This window comes from Lactuca virosa, chromosome 8 (assembly GCF_052849685.1).
Source record: "Lactuca virosa cultivar CGN04683 chromosome 8, Lactuca_virosa_CGN04683_v6, whole genome shotgun sequence".
Taxonomy (NCBI): Eukaryota; Viridiplantae; Streptophyta; class Magnoliopsida; order Asterales; family Asteraceae; genus Lactuca; species Lactuca virosa.
In genome coordinates, this window is record NC_136433.1 from 268,101,083 (window position 1) to 268,122,016 (window position 20,934).

The 20,934-nt window shown below is 42.9% G+C and overlaps 3 protein-coding genes across 3 annotated transcripts; 1 reads left to right on the forward strand and 2 right to left on the reverse strand.

Moving 5' to 3' along the window:
- The first annotated feature begins 310 nt into the window (after positions 1-310).
- On the forward strand, positions 311-2,539 carry LOC145131503 (uncharacterized). The gene is made up of 2 exons (XM_079066179.1): positions 311-1,243; positions 1,901-2,539. The coding sequence occupies exons 1-2, from the start codon at positions 311-313 to the stop codon at positions 2,537-2,539; spliced, it is 1,572 nt and encodes a 523-aa protein (XP_078922305.1).
- A 5,152-nt stretch (positions 2,540-7,691) lies between these two features.
- Positions 7,692-9,425, reverse strand: LOC145129300 (transcription factor MYB41-like). The gene is made up of 3 exons (XM_079064004.1): positions 9,132-9,425; positions 8,889-9,018; positions 7,692-8,610 (listed from the first exon to the last, which is right to left on the reverse strand). The coding sequence occupies exons 1-3, from the start codon at positions 9,262-9,264 to the stop codon at positions 7,857-7,859; spliced, it is 1,017 nt and encodes a 338-aa protein (XP_078920130.1). The 5' UTR covers positions 9,265-9,425; the 3' UTR covers positions 7,692-7,856.
- Positions 9,426-18,142: 8,717 nt separating this feature from the next.
- LOC145131504 (uncharacterized) lies at positions 18,143-19,015 on the reverse strand. The gene has a single exon (XM_079066180.1). It carries the CDS (start codon positions 19,013-19,015, stop codon positions 18,143-18,145), a length of 873 nt encoding a protein of 290 aa, XP_078922306.1.
- Positions 19,016-20,934: the final 1,919 nt, after the last annotated feature.

A 20,934-nucleotide genomic window follows, 5' to 3' on the forward strand; every position in this document is an offset into this window, starting at 1 on the left:
GATTATTTATTATAAATAATCTTTTGCCGAAAATTCGTTTTCGACACTCATTGCCTCTAAATTGACTAGCCCGGATCTACGGGCGTTACACAATGCATGGGGTATTATGTGACAAAGGAGGGAATTCAGTCGAGCCGAGCCAAGATAAGTGAGCTCCAGGAAACGCCTTCGCCTAGCACGCTAAGAGACGCGCAAGGCCTGAATGGAAAGTTAACAGCACTCAATCAGTTCATTTCCAAGTCAGCCGAAAAAGCCATGCCACTGTTCCATACACTCAAAGGGTGCATACAAAAAGAATAATTTCCAATGGATGACAGAAGCCAAATCGGCGCTACAGAAGATAAAGAAGGCGCTCCACGCACTCCCCACTCTGGCTAGCCCAATACCCGGGGAAATACTGCAAGTTTATCTATCAGCATCAAGGGACACCATTTCATCAGTACTGGTAGTTGAAAGACAGGGACAACAACTCCCGATCTACTTTGTGAGTCGGGCCCTACAAGGACCCGAAACCAATTACCCAATCATGGAGAAACTGGTGCTCGCCCTAATCTACACAGCGCGCAGGCTCCGTCGGTACTTCCAAGCTAACCAAATAGAAGTATTGACCAACTGCCCGATCAAACAAGTGCTCCTGAAACCAGAAACGTCAGGACGACTCGCAAAATGGGCCATAGAATTGGGAGAACACGACATCAGCTATCACCCCAGTGTAAGCATCAAGGGACAGGCATTGGCAGATTTCTTACTCGAAATCCCAGGGGAAATCCAGCAAGAAGCAACCGACACGACCCCACAAGGGGGGTCACAGGGGAAGACTGACCAGAAATGGACCCTTTATACGGACGGGGCTTCCAGTAAAGAAGGGTCAGGCGCATGGCTAATCCTCACCAGCCCCACGAGTGAAGAAGTCACATACGCTTTACGTTTCGATTTGCGTACTTCTAACAACGAGTCCGAGTACGAAGCCTTGCTAGATGGCCTTCGATTAGCAGTAAAAATGGGGGCGGAAAGAGTTATGGCCTTGACCGATTCACGCCTAGCGGCCGACCAAGTCTCAGGGGAATTCGAAGCAAATGATAAACGAATGGAAAAATATGTCAAGGCGGTACAACGAATCACGAGCACGTTAAAGAGCTTCACAATAAAGCAGATTTCGAGAGGAAACAACAGGCGAGCAGATGCTCTCAGTAAGCTAGCGTCAACATGTTTCAGGCACCTCTCAAAGGAAGTATTAGTGGAGGTACTAAAAGAAAGGTGTATCGACGAGCGCCAGGTTGACTCCCTATCAGCAGCGCAGCCGAACTGGATGACGCCCATCATGGACTACTTGTAGCACGGCATACTCCCCGATGACCACGGAGAGGCCCGGAAAACAAGGATACGAGCCCCCCAATATGCAATCCTGGGGGGAACACTGTATATAAAAGGCCATACAACCACATGGATCAAATGCATAGATGGTGAGTCGGGGAAGAAGGCTCTAAAGGAAGCCCATGCAGGGTCAGCTGGAGCCCACGAGGGAGCGCGGGTGCTTACAGGCAAAGTACTACGCATGGGGCTCTACTGGCCAGACGTACACCAGGACGCAGTCGAATTAACCCAGGCTTGTGTAGAATGTCAAACTTTCTCGCCGGCACAAGGGGTACCACCATCCATATTAACAAGTATCGTTAGCCCGTGGCCTTTCTATCAATGGGGGATCGACATCATCGGCCCTTTTCCATAAGCACCAGTGAAAGTAAAATTCTTAGTTGTAGCGGTCGACTATTTCACAAAGTGGATAGAGGCCGAACCGTTGGCGTGTATCACTGGCAAACAGATAATCAAGTTCGTTTGGAAGAACATTATAACAAGATTTGGAACACCCAAAATCTTAATCAGTGATAATGGTTTGCAGTTCGCCGAAAACCCCTTCAGGGGCTGGTGTAGTGAAAGAAGAATAGAGATGAGATTCACATCCGTGGCGCATCCCCAAGCCAACGGACAAACAGAGGTGTCCAATAGGACGTTGGTACAAGGGATCAAGAAGCGGATAGGAAAAGAAAAAGACAACTGGGTAGACGAGCTACCAGAAGTTTTTTGGTCATATCGAACCACGCCACAGACCAGCACAAAGGAAACACCGTTCAGCCTGGCGTACGAGGCTGAGGCGATGCTACCAGAAGAAATTATGATAGGATCAATACGAACAGAGTATTGCCAGGAGCGAGAAAACAGTGAAAGTCTAAGGGAAAACCTGGACTTCCTGGAAGAAGGGCGAGAGCGCTCGAGCATGCGCCAGGCCGCTTACAAAAAGGTAGTGGAAAGATATTACAATCAACTAGTCAGGGACAAGGCTTTCCGGGTCAGAGACTATGTCCTACGAAAGAATGAAGTTAGCCATGCACAGCCCCGCGGGAAGTTGAGCCAGACATGGGAGGTACCATATAAAGTAACAAAGGCATACGGCAACGGGTCGTACTCCCTGGAAACCCCGGAAGGAAGACAAATACCAAGGACATGGAATGCAAGGAACCTGAGAAGGTTCCACTTCTGAGAAATGGCAAACCCCTATACAGAAGGGAGGATGATGGCATGACATCCCTATACAGCAGGGAGAGCAAGGAAGACATCCCGTGGCCGGATTGATCACCCAGACCAACAGGCGGACACTTAGGGTAGTCTGATAGGGAATTAAAGTGAAAAATTACTATGTATTATAATCATATGAATAAAATAAATTACATTATCTTTAGTATGAAATGCAGCGAGCATGCCCAACATATCTTAAAAATAGAAAACGCAACACAGAGGATACTTAGCGAATCCACATGCACACGACAAAATAGTAGAATACACAATCCACATGCAAAAAAAAAACAAACAACCTACACAGAAGGTTTAACATGGCCAAGACAAAAGCATATTCTAGAAAAAAAGAAACGAAGCCATCGTCCATCCATACATAAAGGCCTTAGGGGCCATAAAAACAAATGCAAGATACAATAAAGGCCTTAGAGGCCACAAGACAGTCGAAACATAACAAAATAAGACAAAGCTTCAAAAAATTTCTCACACCCTCACAGGGTAGCTCCAAACAACTTCACACTCCACCAGCACCATCAAATTCACATTCCACCAGCACCATCAACCTTCACTCCACCAGCACCATCAACCTTCACTCCACCATCACCATCAACCGTAACTCCACCAGCATCATCGACCTTAACTGCGCCACCCGCCCCACCGGCCTCAACACCCAAATTTTCCACAACATCTTCACCTTCATCAAAAGCACATAGCGCGCGCACCCCGTCCACGTCCAGGTGGCCCAATCCAAGCAAGCCAGCAAAATCCATGGTTGCGAAAGCGAAGAGAGCATCACCCAAAGCCAAAGAATGACTAGACCGCGAGTCGCTGGCGGAGGGGTCATAGTCCGAGCGTTGACCTATGCTTTCAAGTTAGCCCAACCAGATTCTTCGCCAGCAACAAAAGCATCATGACGAATACGGCTAATACCACCTGTAAATTCGGGATGCTCAAGAAGTTTATCCATCACGCGCACAAAGCCAGCCTGAAGTACCCAATTACGGTCAGCCCTTAATACCTCCAGCTCTCGCTCGCGGTCAACAAGATCCCGCTCCAGACTTTCATTTTGTATCATCAGGCCTTCATTCGCCTGGGTCAAAGATTCCACTTGACCCTCCAAAGCACTACGAACATCTTCTAAAACCAACTTCTCCGACACAAAAGACTTGTTCTCACCTTCCAATCGTTGAACGGTAGCATTAAGGCCCACCACCTCGCCCTGCAAACCAACCTCGCTCGCCGATAGAACAGAGTGTGCGTGCTCCAGCTCATCAAACCGTTGTACACGGCGGGACCCAACAACCAAGAATGTCATGGCCTGTGCAGCGGCATAAGCAAGGTTGTGAGCCAAAATGGCGTTACTCATCGAATCCATATCATCGACGGTAGCAGGAGGAAGGGCATGGCGAGTAAAGTCCAAAGCGATAGAACGCACAGACAAACGGGAGTCGGATTGCAAACTCCATCCCAGAACAAACGGAGGGGCACTGTGAAGTACTCCTACAGCAACAGACTCTTGAAACAATCGCTCAGGACTACCCTTCGAAGACGAAGGGCTGAAACCAGGACTCAAAGAGATTGGCACAGGAACAATGGGCTGATGAGACGCCCCTCCGATACCCTTAGACTGTTGAACGTCATCATCGAGTATCACTAACACATCCCCTGAATGAGACGGCGCAGAGGACAGCAGACGCATAAGGCCGCGACGCTGCGTCACACGCCGCCCAATAGGTCCTGAACTACCCTCAGGCGCCAACCCACTCATCGCTTGCACAGCCTTCCTTTTTTCTACAACACAACGAACGTTGGAAGTAATCCCGATCTTGCTATCCACCGCATTATCAGTTGACGGCTCAACAGGAGGACGAGACGCAGTGACAGGGGTTAGAACAGTGTGGAGACCTGGCTGGCTTTCCGACGCCGTAGAACTTCCCACTGGTTGAGGGGGCGCCGAGGTAGCAACACTTAAACGGCGAGGAGGAGGCAAAGTCTCATACAGGGGAACCACGCGGTGCTCCAGCTTTCCCTGATAAAGCCCCCGCAGCACAGAGTCCATGGAGACGGAGCATTCAACACCTATCAATTGTATGTCAAATATAAGGAAACAAACACGAGATCATAACAAGAAAGAGGCCCCCACCCCTCTTTTCTTCTTCTCCAAAAAACGAGAGGAAGGGGGGAGGAGGAAGAAGGAAAAAGGAAGCAATGGAAGAAGTAAGAAACGACTTACCGTTGGAAACGGTGTAGAAGATGGACATCTGTCCCCGAGCGCGCCAGCTGGGGCTCATTCAAACACCAGCAAGTATGACCTCTGACATTACATCAACGTCCAGCTGGAGAGTGCCAAGAGATCGGCAGTTGCCTGATTATGGGGGAACAATTTAGGGATGGTGTCAGATAACGTGGTTGCCCAGGGATAATCACGGCCAAGCAGCTCTTGGTTGACCCATAGCTACTTGTCTTGCTAGTTCTTGGGAGGCTTGCTATCAAGAACAAGGTTATGGCCTCCCCGGCGGGCAGAGAAGGTGTACTTATCGTTGGTAGTAGCAAACCGGAAGAAGAACTTGAACACATAGTAGTCGGGAACGATGCCATTGGCTCAGCATATCATCTCGAAGGCTACCATCTTATGAACAACACCCGGGATCAACATTTGAATACTACACCCATTGCGCCGGAGTATCTCCTCCTGAAAGTCGGTCAGCGGAAGGCGAAGGTCGGCATCAAAGGTTTTCAGATAAACACCCACTTTCCCATAAGGGGGTCGGGTAATCAGAGATCCGGAAGCCGGAAATTCCACTCTGTCAGCCGGAGTAAGACCGTAAGCCTCTTGGAGGGTGACGAACTCGGCGAAACTGGGGGTCAAGCCCTGAGAGGAAGCCATGACAAAACACAGAAGAAGGAAAGAAGAAGGAAAGAAGAAGAAGATATGAAGAAACAAGATAGAAACTGAGAAAGGAAACTGTTTAGGAGCAATATAAAAGAGGAAAAAGCGGGATTCACGAAAATCCCTGACACGGCTGACGTAACCGCCGGTTACACGACGTAATGTCACATCACCAGGAAAGAAATGACGACCGACTAAAAGCGTGACACGTGCACCAACAGTTAACTCCAGAACATCATAGCTAGCTAGCATACGCTATGACTACTGGAATGGGGACTTGATGACGCACCCCTCAGAGCAGGCCAGAAGCAAGCGAACCCTGGCGAGGCGCTCACAACGAGAAGTCGGGCCAGTGACTCGACCGCCTCGGCGACCCAGGACTCCCGCGAGGCGATCGCGCAGGAAGTCCGCCTCGCCAAATATTGTCATTCAGCTACAATCCAAAGATAACGGCTCCAGGAGACAAAGAGAACGGTCAGAGCATTATCGCCTGGACCAATCGTTGGGATGGACACAAACGTGGAGCATGGCCCTCCAATAAGAGCGGCAGATCCTGTCGGGACCGCAGTCCCTGTCCCTCGTACGGACCGAGGAAGATCTTCAGTATAAAAGGCCGATCACTCTGCCTTGAAGGGTAAGCCATTGAACCCCGATCATTTACCTTCATACTCCATATTCACCTCACTAACTTGACCGTCAGAGCGTCTTTCCGGGACCTCCTCCCGGAGAGCGGCTGACGCCTTTCCTTTCTTTGTGACCTCCTAGGTTCTATTCTGACGACCATCTCATGGCAGTGTTAGGTGGTTCGGAGCCAGGTCGCATCATATATATATATATATATATATATATATATATATATATATATATGTATGTATAGACAAATACAACAACCACACATAAATGCACCAAAATATACACAAATACACATAGAAATACACAGATACATACACAAAATATATATTATACATATCTTAAATAGGAAAACAAAATTTATATCACCTATATTGGGCTGTAATGTATGTTTTTTGGTGGATAAGGATGGTGGTGGCGGTTCTCCGATGGTATTCCGACCATAGTCACTTTTTTTTGGTAGAAATCTAGAAATTCGGCAAGGGCTTTGAAAATCCATACAACACCATAAAAAATTAGTCATTGGGGAAAGGAGAAGGGAAAAAGAGAAAACACAAAGAACCTTACCTCGATCTTCGTCGGAAAAAGGGTGTTGTCGCCTGTAACGGTGGTGTCGTAGTCGGTATAACACTTTGGTGGTCGTCGATATAGCATTTTGGTGGTCGCTTGGAGTGGCGGTGTTGGTATTTGGCATCGATCGGAGAAAATGTGCCTAAATCGCCGGAGAAAATATGATTGAAATGGAAGCAGAAAACGAAGAAGACAGACAACTAGTTCGGGAGTTATCTCCGCAGAGGCGATAGCGGCGATAATAGGCAATTGTGGCGACTTGGTGGATGGAAACTAGACGTGGGTTTTTTTTCTGATTATTAGCAGCGACACTTGTCGCCAGTATTGGTGTCGCAACTATTTATGTTTGCGAAACAGACATCCTAGCCTTTGGATTGGAGACATGATCGAACGGATAGGGTTTACTTGAAAGGATTAACGCGGATCATGGTCTTTTGGAATTAGCGTCAACGCTAATAACGACGACAACCACTATTAGCGACGAAACCAATTACTATCGTCGCTATAGCGGTTGTCGCCGCTATTGGCGTCGACGCTATTAATGCCATTATTTCTTGGAGGGAATCTTGTCTCTCATTTCACACTCACATTCTCTGATACTCTTTTATATCTTCTATCTTGTTCTTTGTCGATTATGGTTTTCTTATCGCAAAGTTGTAAAGAATTTTTTTTTAGAAATCATTAATTATGTGACAAGTATATATTGTAATTTTTTCTTATTAGACATGTGTTTGAGTTGATCATTTCTTTATTTTCTTTTTCTGATTCAAAACTGGTTTCTGATTTTTGTAAGATTTTTGTTTATATTTTGAATGAAAGTGTATTCTTAAGTCCACCTTTTTTTTTCTAGAATGTAGAGCTAAAATTAGTTGGTTGCACCGTAAATATTCTTCCATCATTTTGTTATGGGATTCATTGTCTTAGTTTTCAAACTTATTTTCCGTTTGCTTTACTGGGAATACGTAATAATAGGAGGAGAATCTGTATATAGCATGCTTGTTCTACAGTAATGGATGAGAAGAAAAGCTAATTAAAAAACACATTATTTATATAAAAATAACTCAATAATACAAACTTGTATTATTCACAAAATGATAAAACTTCCAGCAAAAGAACACCACATCCTAACAGCTCGAATGGACCATTGTCAAAAACAGCCACCTGGTTCCATTCACATTGTAGTCGTACTAGCTAGCTATAACATGAAATCTTCAAACTCAAAGCTTTCTGGAATCTCAAATTTAAACATGCTGCAGTAAGTTTCTCTGTCATCCTCAGTGGAGCTGCTGTTGACGAAAGTTGATGATGAGTTCAGCGGCGTAGGACTTGACATGGGTGTTGATAAAACCGAATCAAAGTTGAAGTTCTGGCTTGTAGGGTTGTATTTATTTTCTACACTTGATGGCTCGAAACTCGAGGTCTCTGATGTCTGTGCCCTATATTGATCACTTTGCGTTTGGTTTGGAATGGTAACAAGATCATTCGATATGCATGGGGGCATGAAATTTCCATCAACAACTTGGCCATTCATGTTAACCAAGTTTGGTGAAAAATACTGATCACTGTGACTCTCTTGATTCAAAAGCTGAGTACTTGGAACACTTGTTGGAATGGAACTGCAGTTTGGAAGCTGATGATGAAGAGTTTGGTTCATAGGATTGATTTGGTTATTGAAAAACAAATCTTGGTTTTCTTGATTTGAGGATGTGGCTAATAGAGTGGCAAGCCTAAGGACTTCGGGATTTACAAGCGTATGGAGGTTCAAAAGGTTTGAGAGATTTAGTTGAGCTGAGTTGAGTATGGAAGAAAGGTCCATGAGTTCGAGACGAGGACTATGAGTCACTGGATCGATTCCATTTCTGAGTAGCCTCTTGCGAATGTGGGTGTTCCAGTAGTTTTTGATTTCATTGTCGGTTCTTCCAGGTAAACGAGCAGCAATTGCTGACCACCTATATAATTCAGGGAACTATGAGATAAGAACACAACAAAAGTTCAATCGGTATTTAAACAAGTGAAAAAGTTAATATTATTCTTCTATAATCATCGATTTCCGTATATTTATGAGCCAAAATGATTAAATCATTCCGTTACAAATTTGTTTTTTAAAATGATCAAAACTTGTGGCGCAAACCATCACTATTGAACTGGGTATCATTTTTTTGAGAAGATTATTCGAAATCATGGAATCATTATTCTATAATGATGAATATTTGAAAGGTAAACTTACTTATTCCCCAGCATACTGTGTAGTTGAATGATAGTTTCTTCTTCTTCAAATGAGAATCTTCCTCTTTTGATATCAGGCCTCAAGTAGTTTGTCCATCGAAGGCGACAACTTTTTCCACATCGTTGAAGTCCTGTGTAGATAAAAGGGTTTCTTTTTTAGTGAAAAGAAATCTATATTCGTTCATCCAATTGATCATAAAAGAAAAAGGAAAAGATCAATTAACGAATGCATCGAGACACTTACCAGCGTTCTTGGGAAGGGTTCGCCAATTACCAGGTCCATGAAGTTGAATATATTCCATGAGTTTGAGATCCTCCTCTTGTGTCCATGGACCTTTCTTCAGTCCATTTTTATCACAACATGGTGATCTTCCCATTGCTCAGTGTTCTATCAGTGAGTTTCTAGATGATCTTGAAACAGAAAAGACCGAGTACCAGAGAGAGAGAGAGAGAGAGAGAGAGAGAGAGAGAGAAAAAGGGAAAGAGACGTGTTGAATAGAAAGATAGAAGATTAATAAGCTAAAGAGAAAAGTGAAACTTGTAGGTCCAAAAGGAAGATGACTTATCCCATATATATATAGATGAAGCGGACTCATGTTGCAATAGTTACGAAGTCAATATGATTTGGCGCCGGCCTGTGATCTACAGTCAACCTCTCTCTATCTCTTTGTTTGTATTAGGGTGAAAAGTTGAAAAATGGCAAAAAGCTGGAGATAAAATGACATGGAGAGGATGTAAGAAAATGAAGGTAATGTATGATTGGACATGGATGACAAATGTCGAGTTTTTGATGGAATTGACTTTTTGTTTACGTTTGACCTTTAAAAAATGATGATTTTATGGTGGGTAAGGTTGTTATATCCTCTACCAGTTGAGATGAAATGTTTCCGTGGTTTCTTCTTCTTGCTTCCCACGAAAAATACGTTTTGGATTCGTTTATGGAAAGGAGAGAAGTCACTGTTTGTTTGACGTTTGAATTTCATCACTATGGACCCATTAATTATACCTCGACGTGTCAACTTTAATATACCTTTGATACCCATATTGAGACCACACATTTTATAAGCATTATGTGGTTTGAACTTTGAATGCAATAAAGAAAATAAGTAAGTCAAGTTTATATATGTTTCTTAGTAAGAAAATCTATTAAACCTCATCGTAGGCTATAAATTATCATACGTAAATTGTAGAAAAATGGAAGATCAAAGTAAATGTAAAGATCATGAGTATATGTTAAGATTGTCATAAAACTTAAAACCAATGAAAATCCATATATTGTAATGCTTGTAACTTGTAAAATAGAACATTCAGATGTAGATACTCTTTCCATTAAAAATACCAAGTTAATAATTTTGATCTGTTACACATTCTTTCGTGAATTTTCTATCCATTAGGTTCCCATGTTCATGTAGTGATTAGGTGGTCAATTTTAATATCTTAATCTTAACATTAGTTTTTCGGATTTCCCTGATGAATTAGACATTTTTTTATAGAATCCATTATAAAACGAAGCTCTCTCTCTCTCTCTCTCTCTCTCTATATATATATATATATATATATATATATATATATATATATATATATATATATATATATATATATATATATATATATATATATATATATATATATATAGCTCATTTATTAAAACAAATATAGTTTTATTCATGTCTATACATCAACCTGCACCCCAGATCGATAATGCAAATAACTCATTGTATACTTGAACATTTCATGTTTGGTGGTCAAACTTTTTTTGACCAAAAGAACAGGGTGGTTCGGTTTCATCTTAAAACATTGTTCCTTCATATAAAAGAAATGAATTATTGAAGTGCAGTACTTGTTTTAAGCCACAAAACAAATGTCAACTAAGATTTGATTAATATTAAAAAAAAAAATGCATGCAATCCAGAACCCCATATCGCACTCAATGCATGCTTTCCACATATTTATCAAATAAAATAATAAGTAAAATATAATATAAACATAAAAGATATGAGTTGGATAGGTTGCATATATATTATATCGAATGATTTATTTCCTAAATGGATTGAATCGGGCACTGTTTATCCCGTCGACTTCTGTCCTTAGATTGTACATTATCATGACTAAGTAAACTTATTATGTAAAATTATACCATTAATTAGTTACCATAATAATCTATTTTTAAATAGAAAGATATGGGATGTCTAAGTATTTAGATACATCATACACGTATGACATATTTGACCCTGAACCACTTTATAATATTTTTATGTTACCTAAAATGCTAAATTTGACTCTTTGTTGATAAAATATATATATATATATATATATATATATATATATATATATATATATATATATATATATATATATATATATATATATATATATGACTCATTTTCCATAAATCTATCAAAATTCCAATATTTACACTCTACTAAAAAAACTATGTATAATATAATACATTGTCTAATAATATATTTAATTAATTTCAAAGTGTAAATAAAACTAAAGTTAAATAAATAATCTTGTTACAAAACTTCTGTTGATTATTTACTAAAACTAAAATTAAAAAGTGTAGCTTTTTAGGAGGCCAAATCTTCTGATGTTGGGGACCACGCAATAGTCAACGCTTGTGAATGGAACACGTAAACCATGACAAGTGTCCTTACGAATTATATAATGTTTCGGCTCATACAACTCTTAAACACCTGGCACTGTTTTGACCAATTTAGAGCGATTCCTATTTACAGCATACCACATTTAGAAAACCACACTTTATGGTTATTGTTAAAAAAAATATATCCTTTTATTATCTATTGTTTCTACATAAATTGTTAAATCTATCTCTATTATAATTGTTTTTACTTTAATATTTACCTTTCATATAATGAGTATGGAGAAAGATTGAAGGATATTTGATTTCTCTTGTAAAAATTATGAAAATTAAATATCTTTCTATCTTTTAATTTTGAAATTTTTTATCTTGATCTAGTGAATAAGAAGATAAATAGAAACAAAAATTAAGAGAATATTTGATTTCTCTAACATTATAATTATTTCCACAAAAAATATATGAAAAATTAAATATCATCCTATTTTTTATTTTTACTTAACTTTTTATTTATATAAAACAATGACATATGATATTTATAAAATCTCTTTCTTAATCTCTTATCTTGAATTTGACATTTGTTTGGTCGAGTGATTAAAAAGATCGGTTGAAACAACAAAATAAGAAGATATATGATTTCTCAAAATATATACATGTCTAAAATCCCACTTCACTAGTTTGATAAGCATTTTTTACCAGAATATGTTTGATTATTGATTATATATTTATAATATTCTAGTGTAGGATAAAAATATTTTCTTGTTAACCGAAGCTTTTTATAATTCTAATGAAAAGTTAACTATCGATTAAGAGTAAATCATTTTTCAAAAAGTTTCCCAAAATTTACCATTTGCTAGAAAGAACAGTTATTGGTCCCCACCGCAAATTACAAAACGGCACAAATGATATAAAGGTGAAAGTTAAAAATTTTCATTTAGACTATTAGATATGGGCAACATCTACCAAGGTATTTTTGTGCGTTATGGCGTCACAACCCCCCCCCCCCCCCCCCCCCCGGTCATCGTTTTTGCATGTTATAGGTCTGCCCGTTGCTTCTCGTTACCACCACAACATCCTAAAAACGCCGTTTTCTTTTCTGTCTCCTAAAAATGCTGGACGTCGTTACTCACACCTAACAACCTTATTACATACAAAATACATTAGATAATGTCAAACAAACCTAACTTCAAAGTTTAAAATAGCTTTAAAATTCATTACCTACTTGTAAGGCTTTGAATCTATCTTTATAACAATGATATGAATTAAAATTTTTTTTGATAAAAAGTATATCTTCTTCGTTTGTTAAAAATTATACCTTCTTTTATTCGTGATCTTACGAGATCAACATAAACATTGCCAATTTTGTCATATCTAAGAACATCTGACGAAGTTTGTGTGGTATATTTTGTATTTTCACTCGCTATATCACAAGCATCTCAAAAATCAGAAAACCACAAAGATCAAACGTTGTAATTTTTTGAAAATAACAAGAAACGCCTTTTCCACATTTAATATATATTTTTGTTCATAACAAAATATATTCCACAAAATACATTCATACCAACAAGGATGTACATGCATGTTGTGACATGGTTTCCAGGGAATTGATCGTTTGATGGCGAGTTGGTCTTGGAAGGTTTCCTGGATACACAATACTGAAGAATCGTTAGAGGACGACCGGGAGTTCTCCCGGACGTCACTCCGACGATCCAGTTAGCTTTCTTTATGAGGGAGATTAGGGTAAAAGTTATATATGGAAGAAGATGATCCCTTTCCTTGGGCAGGAAGGGATCATTTTATACCTGTTGCTAACGAAATGGGGTGACTCTCCTCATGTGGGAGTGAGACGTGGAACTTTCCTACTGGGAGAAGTGCGATCACGACGTCTAACAGCCAGGTGACGTCAGTTCTGGGCGTCATCAGGCTCTTTGTCACGACCTGATTGGCCATGAGAGAATGAGAGGACCATGAGGAATATTCTTCCTCGTGGGGGAAAGTGGGTTGTTATCCTGGCGCTGGCCTGTCTGGGCTAAGACTGAGACCCGGCCAGGGCCCTGGCAAGATAACGTCCCGTTAGTGCTTTCTGTCATATTTAACGTGATCGCATACGGTAACGTTAACAAGTCCCTTAGAATAGTAGGCTTCTGCGTTTGGGGACGTAGCAGAGTCGTTCTGGTACTTGTAATAGACACGTGGCAAACTGTTATTGCTAGTCTGTGCGGCTGAAAAGACGGAGTTGCCGTTGTTCGGCGGTCTCATCATGAGACGGTTCACTGCCCTTTTTGTGGAATTTAAACCCTTGTTTCTCCTGGAATTTCCATCTCACTCTCTGCCTTTCTCGCTTTGCTTTTTTGTTCTGAAGAACCCTTTCAATCATTTCTTGCATTCTTCCATGGCTGCCGCTCGTCCTTTAGGAAGGGAACTTGCTGCTAAGGAATGGGAATCCTTTCAGTTCCGATTTAGGTTTGTCCCCGAACATGGGGTTCAAATCCCTCTTCCCGATGCATCGCTCTATAGTCCCCTTGAGGGCAAGGTCGCCATTCTGATTGACTTGTTCGAGGCGGGTCTGCGTTTACCCACTATGGACTTCTTCAACCTGATCATTCGTGAGTATGGGTTTTTTGTGAAGGAACTGACCCCAATCGTCATAAACAAGATTGTGGGCTTTGAGCTTCTCTATCGTGCCCTAGGTTTTCAGCCGACTGTTCCGACGTTCAAGCACTTTTTGAATGCTTCCACCCAGTCTTAGACTCGAACCCTCTCTCGCCGACGCGGAGTCCCTACCCTCATCCATGATCAGAAATCCAAAAAGAATTGACAGGAGAAGTTTTTGTGGGTGAATAGTGATCTTGTGGTGCTTAGTTATCCTAGGACCAAGGCGTATGCAGACCATGCTCCAACACTCTTTGATGCTGACAAAGAGTTGGCAGATGCCCTTAGGAAGTTTAACAGCAATGGTGAGGACTGGCTTGACTATTTCTTGGCTGCTAGTGGGACGAGCGCCGCTTAGCGGGCTCGTAGGAAAATACCTGAGTTCTTCGTCGAGAGATAAGGTATGACGCTTCTTCTTGGTTTCTCTTCCCCCCCCCCTTTTTACTCGGCAAATTGCTTTGCAATCGATAATCTTGTTAACCAGTGTTATCTTTTCTTTTTGTCAGGTGTGGAGGAGATTATCTCCTTAGAGAGAGCTCTATGAGGTTTATTCGACGGTGAGCTTGAGTGTCACGATATCGACCTTGTAGAGACTATTCTGCCACCTGTCTTCGGTCGGGGTATCGGGGCTATACCCGGGTCTCCCGTCGGTTCAGAGGATGCTCTCGGCGCTGGCAAGGAGACAGATCTGCATGATATCGTTGTTACTGGTGCTTCTCAGAAGGATCCTGCTCCTTCCGGGTCCCCAAGGAGACTCCGACGTGTCAAGAGGCGATTCGCTTTGCTGGAAGCCTCTTCCGGAGGTAGCGTTGAGACGACTAGCACCGAGCCCCCGCTTCACAAGAAACGTAACTTGAGTCTCTTGTTATGGGGTTCCAAAGGTTCCACCAGTATCCCCGATGAAAGTTCTTCTAAACTGCTGGAGGGGGCACACAATAGGGCGACTGAACTGCCTGGTGATAAAGAGAAAAACAGCACTGGTATGACAGACCCCGATCCTGTTGTTGAGAGAGCCAAGGCGAAGGCCGGATCTGTGCCTTCTCGTGGGCATATGTCGTCTTCTCCTGGTAAAACAGGAGTTGTGCTTCTTCCTCTAGGGTCTCATTCGACTATCTATAGGCCGTCTTGGAGCTTAACCCCCAGAGACCTCGTATCCGACCACGACACTACTCTTGAGTGGTGTCATCATGCTTTTTCTCCCGCCACAACTGAAGCTTTGACCGTTTTGGCGGATGAGCACAGGGCCAACGGTCTTCGCTATGCCGCCGCCGAAGTGTCGTCTTACCTGGTTTTAGCTGTCGAGCGTATTTCCGACATAGAGGCTATCCAGTCTCATTCGGATAGAATGAGCGTTGAATGTGCGGAGTTGAAGGCCTAAGTGGAGAAGATGGAAGCTGATAAGCGCAATTGGGAGAAGAAGATGCGAGAAGACAAGCCTGGAAGAACATGTGGCAAGGCTGGACGGGGAGGTGAAGCGCTTGAACGATCGTGTGGGGGCTCTGACCTTTGAGAACGTTGTCCTGAGAGAGCGAACGGCAGAGCTGGAGGTAGACCTGGTTAGGGAAAGCGCTACAAGAGAGGTGTTGGAGAAGGACATAGCGTGGATCCTTCATGATGGGCTCAGCCGGGTTGTGGACAGGGTGATCGAAAGCCCCCAGTTTTCAAGGGCTTGGTGCATGTGCATGCTGCTTGTGTGGCAGCGGGTGTGGAGCAGGGGAAAGGAGCTTCAAGAAAACTGGTGGTTTCCGGGGAGTTTGACCCGGAGGTGGAGGTGGATGTGGCCACCAAGACTCGGGAGATAGAGGACGCTATTGCTACGTTTACGGAGACAGATTTTGCTGGCTATCTCCGCCTTGGCGACATAGATTTGGCTGGGCTCCATGTTCTTTGCCAGGATGCTCAGAGTGATGAGTCGGGTCCTGGCCCCAGGTCTCCACCTGGTGATGGTATTGCCCCTGCTCACGAGTAATTTTATTTGTCTGATTTGTTTTATGCAACTTTTGTGAACAAAATTTCTTTGTCTTTCTTGCCCTTCGTGGCAACCTAAAAGTCCGGGAGTCCGGCGTCTAACAATGTTTGCCTTTATTTCATGAATGTGAATGTTTCTTGTTATTGTATATATTCATTCATTTGATTTCTCTGTGAATGGTTTATGTTGGCCATCACGTAGTATTTATGCAAGGCTTGCTTAAATCCCTGGTCTGGGTCCTTTTACTTGTGAACTCTTTGTGCTTTACTCATGCTGGTCTTTGAGAAATATGTTCTAATTTTCTGCTTAAAGACCCTAGGTGTAGCCAAGATCGTCATCTTGAGGCTCACCTAGTTGTGATTTTCTCATTAGTGGAAGGTTATGACTCTTCTACACTTATGTTACATGTTCTTTTGTAAGTTTCTTTTTGGGAACGTTTGCTATAATGTGAGTGATGAACATGTTTTTGGGGGAAAGGTTATGAACCTTTTTTTTCATGTAAACCCCTTGGCTGCCTCCTTGTAACGATTTCGCTCATGTACCGTTGGATGATCAATCCTTGTTGTCACAAGGTAAATGTACACAACCTCGTCATTTTGTTTTTCAAAACTTGAAAGTAAGGAGCATCTGAATTGCTCTTTCTCTTTTTTCTAATTCATTTATTGTTGGAGTGTCATAAGACTGGAAATGGTAAACTAATTCTTACTGATTAAATTTACATTCAAAAACTAATAAACAATGCCTTTTCCAATATTTAATTTATCTTTGACACTCGTTTAAGAATACAAATGGCGCAGGCTCTGCGCATTCCAAGTTCTTGGGATTGCACGCCCGTCCTGGGCTTCTAATACGTAACCGCCATTCTTATGGTCTTCCACAATTTTGTACGGTCCCTCCCAAGTGACTCTGAGTTTTCCTAATGGCTCGGCATGGTTGGACTCGTTTTTCCTTAACACCCATTCTCCAACTTTGAAATTTTGAACCCGGACTTGGCGGTTGTAATAGTTGTCGTTACGCGATTTGTACAATGTTTGGCGCATCTGTGCAGCCTCGCATTTTTCATCTAGCATGTCTAAGTCCTGGCGTCGCCCTGCCTCATTGGCTGTTTCCTCGAACCTCTCTGTTCGCAGTGAGCAAACTACTATTTCCAATGGGAGGACTGCTTCCGTCCCATAGGTAAAGCTGAATGGCATTTCCTCCGTGATTGACCTTGCAGTGGTACGATATGACCACAACACTGTCGGGAGCTCGTCCACCCAGGCAGACTTTGATCTGAGTAACCTTTTCTTCAAACCATTGACTATGGTTTTGTTTGATATCTCAGTTTGTCCATTAGCCTGAGGGTGCGCCACAGACGTGAACCGGCGGTGAATTTTCTTGTTTTCACACCACACCTTGAAGGGGCTCCCTTCAAATTGTGTGCCATTGTCACTTATGAGAACTCTGGGTGTACCAAAGCGAGCCAAGATATTTTTGGTCATGAACTTTATGATTTGCTTTCCCGTGACGGTGGCCAGTGGTTCCGCCTCTATCCACTTTGTAAAATAATCCACAGCAACTAACAAGAATTTCACACCCCCTGGGCCGCTGGGAATGGTCCCACTATGTCAATCCCCCATTGATGGAAGAGCTAGGGGCTGGTGATGCTGGTCATTGGCATGTCCGGTTGATTCTGGAAAGGAGCGAATGTCTGGAATTCTTTACATTTCTTGGTTAGGGCTGTTGCCTCGTTGTATACGCCTGGCCAATATAATCCTAGGCGGAGTATTTTGCCTGTGAGCGCTCGAGCGCCTTCGTGTGCTGCCGCGTCTCCGGAATGATTTTCCTCCAGGAGCGTATGTCCTTCTGTCTTAGAGATGCACTTTAGCAATGGGCTTAAATAACCTCTTCAATACAATTGGTTGTCTCTGATTGCGAAATGTGACGCCCTGACCTTGACTTTTCTCGCTTCTTCTGGGTCGTCCGGGATTATGCCATGGCGTAAGTAATCGACGTATGGTTTGGTCCATTCTGGGATAGTCGATAATGTATTAACCTATTGGTTATCAATGCTTCTCTCTGGGAGCACTTCGACTAACACTTTCTTTGTTAGGTGATCATAGGAAGTTGAGGCTAGCTTGCTGAGAGCATCCGCCTTCGCATTCTCTTCACGGGAAATTTGCTTTATTGAAAAGTTTATGAATGTGCTGGTTAAGCTGTGGACTGCATCTAGATATTTCTGCATCCTTGGATCTTTGGCTTCATATGTTCCGTTTATCTGGTTTGTGATGAGTAACAAATCACTGAGAGCTGCTAATTGCTTGGCACCAACCTCCTTTGCCAACCTCAGGGCTGCAAGGAGTGCTTCATACTCTGCCTCGTTATTAGATACTTGGAAATCGAATCGCAGTGCGCAAGTGATTTCTTCACCTTTAGGGCTTTGAAGGATCAGGCCTGCGCCTGAGCCTTCCTTACTTGCTACGCCGTCGGTGTACAATTTCCAAAGCTCTTTGTCGGCTTCAGGCTCCAATGGATCGATAGAGATTGTCGTCGGTACTCCCCTGATAGTCTCTGAAATTTCGACTAGGAAATCTGCGAGGGTCTGGGCCTTGATGCTATTCTGGGGATGATAATTGATATCGTGTTCGCCTAATTCTATGGGCCACTTGGCCAGGCGTCCAGACTTTTCTGGCCTTAGCAGAACTTGCTTTATCGAGTAACTGGTTAAAACATCCACCTTATGGGCTTGAAAATATTGTCGTAGCCGCCTGGCAACGTATACCAGGGCGAGGACCAGTTTCTCTAAGGCTTGGTAATTAACCTCTGGCCCTTGCAAGGCCCTACTCACAAAGTGGATAGGGATCCGTTTACCATCCCTCTCCACCACCAACACGAAGGAGATAGCTTTTTTCAAAGCTGCTAAATACATCAGTCGTGTCTCCCCTGGTAGCGTGCAAATGAGGGCCGATAGTTCGTGTAAGGCATCTTTCAGTCGTTGTAATGCTTCATGTGCCCTTTCTGTCCATTTGAACTGTTTTTTATCTAAGCACCCTTTGAGGGTTTGTTACAAAAGAAGCGCCTCTTCTGTTGATTTGGAAATGATTCTTCCCAATGCTGTTAGCCGACCGTTGATCTCTTGCACACCCTTGAGGTTGTGGGGAGTTTTCGACTCGAGGAACTCTTGGATTTCGATGGGGTTGGCAGAATCCCTTCCTTGGATATCTAATACCCAAAGACTTGACCTTCCTCTAGACCGAAAGTACACTTGGTTGCGTTTAATCTCATCTACGCTTTAGCTAGCATTTTAAGAGTTTCTTCCACATCATGGAGTAATGTTTCTTGGTTTCGGCTCTTGATTACCATATCATCAACGTAGACCTCGATGTTCCTACCAATCTGATCAGCGAATATCTTATCCATTAGCCTCTGATATGTAGCACCCGCGTTTTTGAGTCCAAACCGCATTTTCCGGTAGCAGAAAGTGCCCTTCTTGGTGTAAAAAGCTGTTTTTGCCTCGTCCTCTCGTTTCATCTATACTTGATGATAACCTTTGTACGCATCAAGGAAACCTTTGAACTGGAACCCTTCGAGTGTTAGGACTTTCTGATCTATCTCCGGGAGGGGGTAATGATCCTCTGGCAGCCATTATTAAGGTCTGAGTAGTCAATGCACATTCACCATGACCCATTAGCTTTCTTTACCATAACAGGGGTTGCTATCCATTTCGGGAACATTACCTCCCTAAGTATGTCGGCGCTCACTAGATCGGCTACTTCTACATTTATAGTCGTGTTCTGGTCTTCTGCCTGGCCCCTCTTCTTTTGTATGACATGATTTCTTCCAGGTGTGATGTTGAGACTGTGCTATATGACCTATCAGTCTACGCCCTTCACATCTGTTGGCTTCCAGGCAAAAATAGCGGAATATTGCTTCAGGAGCGCTACTAGTCATGCCTTGGTCTCGCTTGATAGGTGAGTGCCAATTCGCACAAGCTGCTCTGGGTATTATGCGTTTACATGGTGTTGTTCAGTGGGACAATCCTCCTTCGACTTTTTTGGAGCTCGCACCAACTCAGGAGCAGCTATGATCTGATGGCAGTGTTGCGCCCTGGTGTTTGCGTCAATAATTGTTACTGATCCCTGGCGTGTGCTAAATTTAACTATGCCGTGTATCGTCGATGGTACGAACTGTAGTAGGGAGATTGCTGATCGTCCGAGCAGAATATTGTGTTCTAATGGAAACCGAATCACAGAGAATTCGATTGTTCTTGTGATTCTGTCCCTTTCATCATGACTAACCAACGTTAAGGGAATCCGGATGGTGCCCTATGGCCACAAGCTATGATTGGTGAACCCCACCAATGGTCCTCCGGTTGGGGGTCGTAGCCCCTCCTTCCATTAGTCCGGTAGTTGCCTGAAGCAATGCTCGTAGAGTATGTCGGAGCAACTGCCATTGTCGATGTATATTCGATGGATTTTTGTATGGCGAATGAATCCAGATATGAAGAGTGGATCTCGTGGATCCCAGTTCAACGGCCTGGGATCGCTACTCGAAAAAGTGATATTGAGTAGATTTCTCGAGAGTACCTCTTCTCATCTTCCATTTGGTGAGTTGCATTTCTCTTGCGTGATTTAGATATAGTGAGTACCTCGTGGCCATCATACGGAGGTTCCTGCAGCAAATCGAGATGTGTTATCGCTATTTGAGGCAGCGAACTTTCCGATGATGGTTGCCGGAAATTGCTCTTGAGTATTGGCTCTGCTATTTTTGTCGTAATTGGCGGGACCTGCGCCATTAGCATCTGGATTGGGCCTGTGTTCTACACTCATGGTGATGTTCCTCATTGAC

Excerpts from the sequence above, each read along its gene's own strand:
- LOC145131503 (XM_079066179.1), top strand. The coding sequence starts at position 311 with ATGACAGAAGCCAAATCGGCGCTACAGAAGATAAAGAAGGCGCTCCAC. Across the intron at positions 1,244-1,900 it reads CAAAGGAAGTATTAGTGGAG|TTCGCCGAAAACCCCTTCAG; the intron begins GTACTAAAAGAA and ends AATGGTTTGCAG.
- LOC145129300 (XM_079064004.1), bottom strand. The coding sequence starts at position 9,264 with ATGGGAAGATCACCATGTTGTGATAAAAATGGACTGAAGAAAGGTCCA. Across the intron at positions 9,019-9,131 it reads AACCCTTCCCAAGAACGCTG|GACTTCAACGATGTGGAAAA; the intron begins GTAAGTGTCTCG and ends TTATCTACACAG. Across the intron at positions 8,611-8,888 it reads CACAGTATGCTGGGGAATAA|GTGGTCAGCAATTGCTGCTC; the intron begins GTAAGTTTACCT and ends TGAATTATATAG.
- LOC145131504 (XM_079066180.1), bottom strand. The coding sequence starts at position 19,015 with ATGTATTTAGCAGCTTTGAAAAAAGCTATCTCCTTCGTGTTGGTGGTG.